At 51.6% G+C, this 11268-nt stretch overlaps 1 protein-coding gene across 15 annotated transcripts in view; it reads right to left on the bottom strand.

The window, feature by feature from the left end:
* Nucleotides 1–8305: 8305 nt before the first annotated feature.
* LOC144178169 (bromodomain adjacent to zinc finger domain protein 2B-like) overlaps nucleotides 8306–11268 on the bottom strand; it is a 121264-nt gene continuing 118301 nt past the window's right edge. For all 15 annotated transcript variants that reach the window (XM_077705771.1, XM_077705770.1, XM_077705774.1 and 12 more), the window contains one exon: nucleotides 8306–11021. In XM_077705771.1, coding sequence (XP_077561897.1) covers nucleotides 10874–11021 — 148 coding nt within the window. In that variant the 3' untranslated portion in view covers nucleotides 8306–10873. The remainder of the gene's footprint in view (nucleotides 11022–11268) is intronic.

Raw genomic sequence — 11268 nt, 5'->3', positions numbered from 1 at the left:
AAGCAGAGAGATCGTTCATTGCCTTGAGAAGACTGAAAACATGGCTGCGTAGTACGATGGGGGAGGAACACCTCAACTGCATGGCTTTGGCACACGTTCGTCAAGACAATATAGACCTCATAACGTTGCCAGGGTTGTTGAAAAACTTTGCCAGTGCGTGCAAAAACCGCGCTCTCGTTTTTGGACCCTCTAGAAGTGTCGAAAGCTAGGAAACATGTCATAGGTGATCAGTACTCATATTGTACAGAGTATTTCTTATTGATCTTTTTTTAACGTCTGCAATAGCACAGTGCAATTACGTGAGGTACAAAAGCATGCTCGTTTTTCTTATTTTAATTCAAATCACGATAGTAATTTGTATATAAATGAAAATAAAGCACAAAACAAAATGGCCGCCTTGGCAAGATGTGTGTCCCCCCTTGTGATTTTTCTGGATTTACGCCACTGCTCTTAGTTACGTCGGCCCGACTCACGCGATCGCGTGACGGTGACCTGTTGCGGCTGAGGCTCCGTTTGTTTTTGTCGCAGCTGCTGTTTCTTCGTGACGATGCGCGACTCCTGGAAGGAGCCCTTGACTTGCTTGGGGAACGTGACCCTTCCAGGCGCGGGAACGAGCTTGCCGAGAGCTGCTGCTGTTGCTGCTGCTGCTCGGCGGCGCGACGCTCCCACTGCCGGCGCCGGACGACGTACGGCGTCTTGAATTTTCCCTTGCAAAATCGGTCGCCCGTTGGGTGAGCGCCTCCGCGCAGTTTACACTTGGGGGCGCGGATGGTCGGTGTGGGGCATACGTCGCGCCGGTGGCCGACTTTGCCGCACTGCTGACACACGTCTATTTGCTTGCGATACAAGTTGCACGGGATTAGGGTTACGCCGTAACGAACGAAGTTCGGTACCCTGTGACCTTGAAACGCGATGATAACTGTGGTCGTGTTTCCGATGCGCTTGGCTCCGACAGCGAGGGGGTTGCGGTCGTTCACGATGTTCCTGTCTATTTCGGCGGCGCCGTCGTCCGTCGGGATGCCGCGTATGACGCCCTTGACGGTGTCGTGGGGCGCCGTGCGATAAGCGCCAACTTGGTGGAGCTTGCCTTGTACTTGTATCGCTTGAATTCTGGAGTATTTTGCTGCGTTTTCCTCGCTGGGAGTGCTCACTACCATGATGTTTTGCTGGACGTTGGGGCATATAGTGTCCCTGGTCCCCGCCGCGCTCTCGATGCCTGCCGCTGCCAAAATCGCCGCGGCCACGTTGGTGGTGCCGGTCTTGAGAATGTCGAGGCCGCCCCTTGGCCTCACCACTATCTTGATTTCCTCCGTAGGCATGGCGGGCATGCGTGCCGCACGAATCGCCGATACACGGGCGCTGGTGGAGAACTTCGATTTCGAGCTCGCATTGCCGTCAGGCTTACCGTTCGAAGCGCGTTGCCGAAGTCTTGACATGCGATCGCAGGCCTGGGTCCAGCCAGCTTCATCGTGGTATTCTTCGGGCGAAATATCCTCGCCCTGCACTTGCACGCACATTTTGGAGTCCGAAGGCCCCGCTAATTGAGCGGAAGTCTCCATGTCGTTGGCGAAGAGTACGGGCTAGGCCAAGCGAGCCCTGGGTTCGCTTAGGCTTAGCGAGTCCATGTGGCGCCGGAGTAGGTAAAGTTCGATAAATTGGCGAAAAACGCACCTTTCGATAAAAAATCGGTATCGGTCGAAGGCAATCACCTTCGCGCACACATTGATAATACGAAAACCGAAGGTTGATCCAAATAGCACTGCGTAATTAGGTATGAAAGACAGAGCCGATGTGAAAACGACTGCTCACCTCGGCGATCGCAGCGCCCTCTCATATTGACTTCGCTGACTCTTCTCCCGCCTTCAAGTGGACTTAGATTTTCCTACTAGCGTACCAGTCAGTGAAGCGTCGCATGTGCTCTTGAGCAGCGCTTGTGTGGAGCGACCCGGACTCGGAGCTTGATACAGTGTACAAACTAACAAAGTAAAGAAAGGCACATTCTTCCATTCACAAACGTGTTGTGGCTTAGTTTCAACTTAGCGAGCGAACTGCGACGACCCGTCGGCGGCCGGCGGACTAAACGCTGGGCCAACTGACTGTGTCGGAAGGTCGGCGAGCCGTGCAGTAGCGCTGCCAATTGCCAGCTCATCTCCTCCTGACTTCACACGAAAACGCCACAGAAAATGGGCGAGGGTGCAGAGAGGAGGGCAGCATTTTCGAATTGATTTTTCTATAAAATAAATTCGCGTAAACGCGCTCAGAGTGCTCGAAACAGGGCCTAGGGACTCCGGGCTACAATTTGCGCTAGTAATCCCACAATGTTTACAAATCACTTCAGTGTCCCTTTAAAGGGTAAGGCACCACCGGGCGTTCAGCAAGCCGAGCATGCACGGTGGGGGTGTGGACGGCGCAACGACAACAAGGGAGGGATATAGCTTCGACCATGAGATATGCTTCGCATCTAAAATTGTAATCGCTAAACCAGGGTGGTCAGCTACAGCATAGATGAGCTGCAGTGCGGCTACCTCTTTCCTGACCAGCTCATTCTTGAAGGCGCTGCATCTCCGCCTTTCAGAAGACAGCCTGTCCGGATCAGCACCCTCTCTGATCACTCTCTTTCAGTCCATCTAAAGATGTACACAGACTTGCACATACTCGCACATAAGCAGCGCGCTGGGCCAGTTCACTCCAAACAAATGCCCTCACTGCACCGGTCCGTCCCTTCAAACTAACGACGCCATCACCCCAGGAAGAAAGCAAACGTATGCTTTAAGGCATAGAGATAATATGCTTTAAGGCAATAAAGTTTGTGGGAATTACGGAGGTCCGCCATCTTCCCTATCTCTCTCGGCTCACCGAGGAGGCGAGACCTCTCGCCGCCGCGGCGAGCCGAGAGGGAAGATGGCCATCCTCCGTTATTCCCACAAGTTATTCCATCTCAATCAGAAAAATGGCCACCACTGCTATCTAGTAACGTTGGGAAAACCTACCCTGTAACATTGGCAGGGACAAAACCTGCAACAATGCCACTGAGCCACCAGAGCCACCGTGGCGGGTCCAAGGTATACATGCAGATTTATTTGTGGAAAAGAGATTTTTGTGACATACGTGCAGGGGATCACTTGGGCTACTGCGGATGTTGGATCGTCATGGGACCGAAGATTGTGGCTGTTGTTCCCACGGAGGAAAGAAAAGTTTGTTCCTCACCTCATGGCACATACCCGATTGGGCAGGAATCGGACGTAAGGAGGGCTAATGCGCCCGCTCAAAGGGGCCATGCAGACAAAATACAAGTTTGTTTTATTCGAAATATTTGGTGCACTATTGTAGTGCCCCCAGTGCTTGTCCAGCACCAAACTCTTTATTCACTGAGAAATTAAACTATTTAAGCCATAATTTGGATTCTCTCGGTGAATCTGAATCGTGCATTTTGTGCAGTCTGCAATGACGTATCCAGGGCAAGTAGTGGAGCGAACGTAAGTATGTGGACTAGGGCTGCAGAAATTGGCCGGACGCCTTGTTTGCTTTCAGTCCTCCTAGATGGCGCCACCATACTGCTCAGGACTACTGTGGCCCTTTGCTTTATTTTTGACTGGATTTGTGCCAGGTTTATGTTTGCTGAGGTTGAGAGTACTCGTTTTGTGAAACATTGGGTGCACTCGTCACAGAAGACAATGTCGCTTATGCCAATTGGACCCTAAATGTACCTTACAGCTGTGCAGCTATAAGCGGCGTAGTGCACGCAGTACGCACAGGTCCTTATTTGTTTACGCGTGCGTTTCTAACTTGCAGTGCACTGTTTACCCCACCATTTGTACTGCTATAAAAAAATATGCATTAAATTTGAGCGCACATAGCTCATTCTGGAAGCTTACAACTCGTTTAGTTTGCGTTGGGTTTTGCCAGCCGCAGCCAATCGCACAGCTGCCCATAATACGTCATAGGTTCTTGTGCGGGGAATGAGCTGGGCTGCATGGTCTTTCTCTTTTTTTCTAATTATATAGCTTATCTGAGTAAAGTTTGCGTCAAAAGTGGTATCAGTGTTATACCACTTTTGTGGTAACTCTTTCCTCATAACCTCAACCTTTATAGGCTTCGGCACATCCTGCTCATTAAAGACCACCAGCTGACAACAGTACGAGGTCACACTGATCATTAGCAGATCCAGAGGAGAAGGTTCAGATGTCCTAGCTCCTCCTCCCCCTGAATTTCTGAATTAATACCCCCAAGAAGATGACCCCTCAGGTACTAGAAAAAGTCTGTTTGGTGATATTTTTCAATTTCTTGTATTTGTGTTTTTTTCCTGATTTCGGTGATTAAAGGCGGCTACTATTCTCATTCTCCTCATCACTATTGTGGGATATGACGGGTTCCTCGGGGACCTTGCCAGCGCTCTGGGGTAGGCCCCCACGCTAGCTCCCGGCGTGTCAACCACGCGGGCTCGCCTACGGCAGCCCAGCGGGGTTCGCCGATACGAGAACACAGTGCCGAAGCACAGCCGTTTATTTGGGGAATCCCAAAGCATGCGAGCACAAGGCTGGACGACGTTCACGAATCACGCCGTCCGGTTCGTGACCGCGAACGGCAGGCAGGCACTCACGGCGCGCGACAAACAAATTTCCCACCTGAGATATATGCATCCGTCACCGCCGCGATGTTCCGCCGAACAAGCCCCGACCGGGTCACAGAAGTCTCCTCCGACGAGACTCCCGACTCCCGCGCGCACACGTTCGCGCCGCCCGCGCGCCTATGCACGCACAGATCGGTGGTGCCATCTCTCGGAGGACGCCGACGAATCAGCCGAGCGCCGGACCGATTTCAGCACACAAGTCTCCCCCGAAGCGCGCGCCGGCTCGGGATTCGGGATCGCGGTTCTCCACGATTCCCACTATCATAATCACAGATAGAAGCTGAACCCCCCCCCCCCCCCCCCCTTGAAAAAAAAACCTGGATCCACCCAACACTGATCGCTTTCGCTGCTTGGTATCAAATTTCAATTTTTAGGCCACAAAGAGGGTCACGAGGAGGACCAATTTTAGAACCCCATGAGCACTTCCTGCTCTTCCGCCAAGAGTTCTCCTAGCTACGCGAATTTACCAGAAGGCTCCCCTTCACCACCTGAGTATTCTTTATTGGCACCCAGTGTGGATTAAACAATCATTTTTGGGCAACGGAGTGTCGTCTTGCCCTCTACCCTTTCATTCTCAAATCAGGTTGTTTACTTGCCAGTGAAACTTGACAGTTTCGGTTATTTTCCTAAAAAACCGATTAAAATAGCTGTTGCATTCCCATTACACATTTTCCTTCTTAATTACATTACATTTCGAAATACATTAACACCTTTTCCTTCCGTCCTTACCCAGTTTTTAGTATTCTCAGCTGTTAGGGGGTGTATGAACGAAATCCAGTCTTGGGCAGCCCCCCTCCCACTCTTCCAAGTGGGTGCACACAATTTTGTGGGACACCAACCACACCATTGAAACTGCCATGCCCACAATAAAAACTAGAAGGCTCTTCTTTAAAGAGCCTTTTCACATGCACTGGATCCCTGGTTACACAGGCTTTGCAGGGAACGAACACGCGTCAGCTTGCTCGCGAAGCTCTCCTCCGGGCCCCTGTCGACGCTCGCGACACAAATCCTCGTCCTCCCCCTCCGTCCCCCACCTTAGCAGTCCTTCTAAGCGTATGCCGCACGTTCCCTCCCCTCCATTCCGGGCTTACCCGTCGCGAGCAAGTAGTCATTCGGCAGGTGCAAACATTGTTGTGCCAGAGCGCCTGGCCCAAATGCGTTGCACGAGGTGACGCGCCGACAGCGAGGCTGAGTCACGCCTCTCCCTTTCGTCGCTGCGGCGCGGCCGAATCCCGCATCTCAGAACGACCAAATAAGGGCATGTCGCTACGCCCGGAGGCGAGGTCACGGAGACGGCGGGGGCATCGCTCTTCCTTTCCCCATTGGCGGCGCCGCTGACTCACCGCCTCGCTACCATTCGTCGGAATTCAAACTTCAGGCAGCGAGAGCTCTGATTGGAGCTTTTCGAACTTTTTGGGGCCACAACGAACTTCCCGGGCTATAAAAGAAGCCTGGAGGCTCTCATTGTCGGCATTCCTCGGCGGCTTCTCTCCGGCACCAGTCTCTTCGGAAGCACCGAGTGGAAAGGGTGCTGTCGCCTTTGTGCGAGTCATGTAACGTTTGCTTACCCTGTATATACTGTATATAAATGTTACTTCAACTCTTCGTCGGCTCGAGGACTTCGTCGCTCTGCTCTGCGCCGCGTCGATAGCGGACGGAGCAAGGCAACATCGCAACAGCGGTGACAGCGTCGGGATGGCTGATTCCCAACATCGGTGACGAGCAGGAAGGCAAGTCGCAACTTGGCGACCAACCTGGGATGCTCATTCCCTACAGCAGTTCAGCGGTGGGATGCTCATTCCCAACAGTGGTTGCAGAGGTGGGACGCTCATTCCCAACAACATATACACTGCACACCCACTCGGCTCCATCTATTCCAACGCACGCCAGACACCCCTGTCCCACTCAGTCCCCGCTGCCTTGTTCCCCCTACCCAGGACCACATTCTGTGGGAGTGCCCCTACAACCATACCCAACCCCACAATTACACCGGAGAGTGGCTGGCTGAGTCTCCAAGAGCAACGGGAACTGGCGGCCCACATCATCAGGGCCCTCAGCGGCTGCCTCGACCGAGGTGGCTGATTCGCCTCACCATCCCATGAACAATAAGGTTTCTATCTATCTATTCCCGGCTGCAAGAGCCTTCCGCTTAAAAACGATGTAAGGCGGCAGCGTTCCCCCATTGGACGTGCAGCACAACACCCCGGTGGTGCGCTGCTTCTCATAGCCTGCAGTTTTGACTTTCACTTGTTTTGTGCCCTCCTCATTTACTGTGTAGGCCACAGGCATTCCAAAATACGCCACGTTCTAATCGGCGTCACGGATCTGGCCCAGTCTGTACTCCTTTTCCAGTCACTTCTTAACAAAAAAAAGCGCTGGAAAACTAGCTTCCCCTCGAAGTCAGGGGGTAGGTTTTGGCACACAGACATCCGCTATTGCAGGCCGAACCCGAACCACTTCATAAAGGGAGTGACCCAGCCCCTGCTATGTTTGCGATCTCTCTCACCTTCGCCTGTATTATCTCCGTCATCACAGGCATTCCGTCTTGTTTGCTTCCGGATAAAGTCAACAACATCTTTCTCCACCTTGTGGTATTGGCCATTCTTGGGTCCTGTGATGGCAATTCGCATGGCAGCGCAGTTGAAGTTTGTCCCGTTGCATCTCCCATCGGCGCATATTCTCATCGACGCTGAACTCGCGCAGCGATTGGAGGTTTGAAGTTCTCTCGGCCTCCAAAACTACCATCTGCTTAAAAGCCGCGGTGTAGTGGCACCACTTCGTGGGCGCCTTTGTGCTGCAGAACACGGGCACTTCTTTAAGTCACGTGGCTGCGTAAGCAAACAAGCACGGAACATTGAGAGGTAAATTCACAACGTTCGAATAAGCAAAATGGATGCTGCAAACCTGCAAGCTGCAAGCCTGTGGCCGCGAGATGGCGTTGGGTGTCCAGAGGTGACGGGAAAGCCGCATCCCCGAATCTAAGCCATCCCCTAATTTTCGTAAACGACTTTTTTACAAAAAGTATCTCCCGTAAATACAGTACTCCAGCATTCGCCATAATCGTGGCAACACTTGCTGGGCACAAGAAAGACACATTATAGTGTACGCCCCTCCAAGGTGATGTCCAATGATTATCACTTCGAAAAAAAAGGAAGGAAGGTCACACGGATAGCAACAATGGTGGTGTATAGGTCGTTGCGGCAGCAGCAAAGAAGCAAATCGTCTGCAATCGTGGACTTAAACCTTCGTGATGGCCGTGAAGGTTGCGTACAGCTTCGCTACCTTCAAGTATTGCGTGTAGGTGCGAGCTTCCTTTTTTTCAATCCAGCCAGTTCAGACACAGTACAACACATACTTCCATTCACAGGTGGTAAACCACCAGGATGCAGTCTATTTTGCTGGCCAGGTAGAAGACCTCCACTTGGAGGGGTGTCTCGATGATTCGAGCGTACCCAGAACTGCCCCTTGTGATCTTTCTCAACCGTGCCTGAACTGATCTGCACCAAGCCTCTCCTGCACATATTTGTCCTTCACCGAATCAAATGGTGCCCTGCTGCTTTCCAGGCATGTCACGGCGTACAGGCGGCCCCCACTCTTGCTGCTGCCTCCATGCCGCACCAACGGCCCCGGGTGCAGCAGTGCCAACGGCGAGAACAGGGCACAGGGCAGGCGGTGAGTGTGTGGGCAAATGCAACACCTTTAATGCAGAAATGGAGTTACGAATCCAGACTGCGATTTGTTCACAGAGATGTACGGAGCAACAGATCATACAGTATCCTGCAGAATTCACACCATAATACCAAGGTACACAACCTGTGCTACAGTGCTCTGTGGCTGTTCCTCCAAGGCTTTGCAGCGGTAGCCAATGCAAGAAGCTCTTCACGGCAGCACCTACCCTGGCTTAGGTTCAAAGCAAGCGGCGCTTTGGCGCAATTTTCCTGCACACCTACTATCTCATACCAAGAAACAAACATCCTGCAACGAAACAGTCAACTAGGTAGGCCCCGTCCCGTAGCAGGCTGCATTCAATACACGTCAATACCGCGCTACCTTTATTGCCTGTGGCAAGCCTATACAAAAGTAATGGCACTGGCAAAGTGCACTATTATAACATCTCTTGGCATGTGTGGGGACTCCACATCAGACCACATGCAACAGAAGACTGGAACTCAAGAAGCCTTGGCGACAGTTTAAATGCTCGGTTTCAGTTATTTTGTACCAGCCACATCCTCAAGCTTTTCATTACTTTTTTTTTTTTGCCAGCTTAACGAACATTGTTAATGTGTAATCTTTATTTACATAGGGAACCTTCCAACATAAAAACTCAATGAGTATATAAATATGTAGCCACAACACACGTGGTGGACAGGGTTCGAGACGGCCTCAGCCGTCCAAAATGATTATGGTCACCGCGACACGCGTACAGATGCCTCCGACAGCCCCTCCTCGAATGTTGTTGTGCAGTGGTGGTGAAAAATAAATAAATTACGCGAGAGTCAACCTATACACAAGACGCGCCGCACCCCCCGGCCTGCTGGGCTGAGAAGGCCAGCGGACAGCCGATGAAAACAAGAACTTTACATCACTGCGCAAGATGGCTCTCCAGATGTCTGCTTGAGCATTATGCAATACGTACATCCTAAAATCATAGGGTTGCGTGAGTATGCACTTAAAAAAAAGAATATGGGTCAGATACCGCCAGTAGAAAACAAGAGCAAGAGCAGTCTTTGAGTGGCAGCAGCACAAGAGGCACAGCCAATGAAACAAGTCTTCCTTCCCCCCCTTTTTTTTTGCACCACACAAAGCAAAAATGCAACACAGATTTATCGCCACAACACAACTAAACTTTCAAATTCACATGACAAGTGTCAACAATGGCACAACAAAGTGATAAGTGAGCAGGCGAAGAAATGAGGTAAGAAAACTAGGAAGAGATGAAAGCATGTACAGCATGCACCCGGGCCATCGAAAAGTTTTTCAGCGAGTGCAACGTACAAAGACACTACACGACAAAGTCTCTGCGCCTGTCTTCCATCTGGGAAGGAGGGCAGCGAAGGATGCTTCCAGCAGCGACACGTGTCGAACGCCCTGCGAGCCGGCGGCTAACATCAACAACGAGAGAACGCGAACAGATTTCTTGTTTGCCCTCCATCGAGTGAGCCATGGGGTAGGTCGGGGTAAGAACCCAGCACCTCTGGCAAAAGGACCCGGCGTCTCTGATGGGCAACTCAAGAGTTCAACAAGACGCGCGCACATGACCGCATCAGCTGGCATCAGCCAAGGAACACGGCATTTCGGATGACTTGAATGCTACGCGGCTTCCACCAACGCAAAGGAAGAGATGGGCTGTGCTCCTCTGCACACAGTGCGCGTCCAATGCAGTGTTTGGGAGGGATTGATGATTGTACTATTTAATGGACACCCAGCAATGAAACAAGCGGAGACGGAGGCTAAAAGAAACACCACCTTCGGAAGCACTGCAAGAATAACCTGTCCACTGCAATGCACGTCACTGGTGTGTAAAAAGATGTCGCGGCCACTGTGCCGCATCTCCTCTCGTGAAGTGCACAAGTGTGTGAGCAGCATGCACCTCCTTTGTATGCGCAGGCACTTTTCCCGGCTCCCCTCATTCCCTTCCTTTTCGGCATTTTGGGAAAAGTAAAAGCAGCTTGGCGACAGCTTCCGCCACCTTGGCAAGGGAGGGATAATTTCTCTCAAAACACTGCAGCAGCATGGAAGAGTGTGACAACCCCAAAAAAGAGAAAAAGAGCAGGCGAGAGAAAGAAATGATTAATGTCCTCGCTGGCATGTGACCCACACTTCTCCTTCCCCAAATGAACCATTCACAAAACTGTCCCACGCAGCGCTGCTGGGGGAAAAGAGGCAAGCTCATCAAACAAACCACAACCTTGCCATATGGCAGCCTTGGCTCAATGAATGGAACAACACAAACAGCACTGGTATGTGTGCGCCTTTTGGAGGGGGAAAAAAAAAAGGTGACGATATTGGTATGAGAACAAAAAGAATATGTATAAATATAGCACTATTCATGTAGGCAGTATGTGTAACTCTAACAAAGAAGTGAGGTGCCGGGTTAAGAACAATGGAAAAAAGAAGTGGGGGGGGGGGGAGGGGGGGGGGGTGAAAAAGAAAGAACAACAAGATGACCAGTGGTGGTGTGTGTGGATGGTGCAGCCTGGGATTGTGGTGCCTGGTGTGGCGGTGGCGGCAGTTGGGGGGTATTCAGGAGGTGAGCTCTTCCCAGCGGCTCTCGAAGAAGTTGCGCATGTTGTGACCTGCCTGGCCCACCGGGGAATCGTCCTCGTTGAATGTCTCGCAGTTGTCGAAGATCAGCCGCACGTCCAGGGCAAACTCATCCTTGCCCTTGTACCTGCACCGAGGGGCGAACGACACAGGGTTTCGGACAGATCCCAAGCACAGGGCAGTGCGGACTTCACACCACCACCACCATCATCGAGTAGGACGCAGAGCACCCGAGTGGAAGTCTTCAGTGTTCACATCATTTGCTGCCACACAAGCTCTGCGGGTGCATTATAAAGAACCAAATCTTTTGACTCAAACAAAGTTTAATGTTGTCTTCATAATCCCTCTCGATTTCCAAAAATGCTGCTCATAAT

Source organism: Haemaphysalis longicornis, unplaced genomic scaffold (genome assembly GCF_048455015.1).
Source record: "Haemaphysalis longicornis isolate Haplotype H1 unplaced genomic scaffold, Haemaphysalis longicornis Haplotype H1 scaffold_4, whole genome shotgun sequence".
In the NCBI taxonomy this organism is placed as follows: Eukaryota; Metazoa; Arthropoda; class Arachnida; order Ixodida; family Ixodidae; genus Haemaphysalis; species Haemaphysalis longicornis.
The sequence above is the reverse complement of the archived record's forward strand: the minus strand, read 5'-3'. Positions and strand labels throughout refer to the sequence as shown.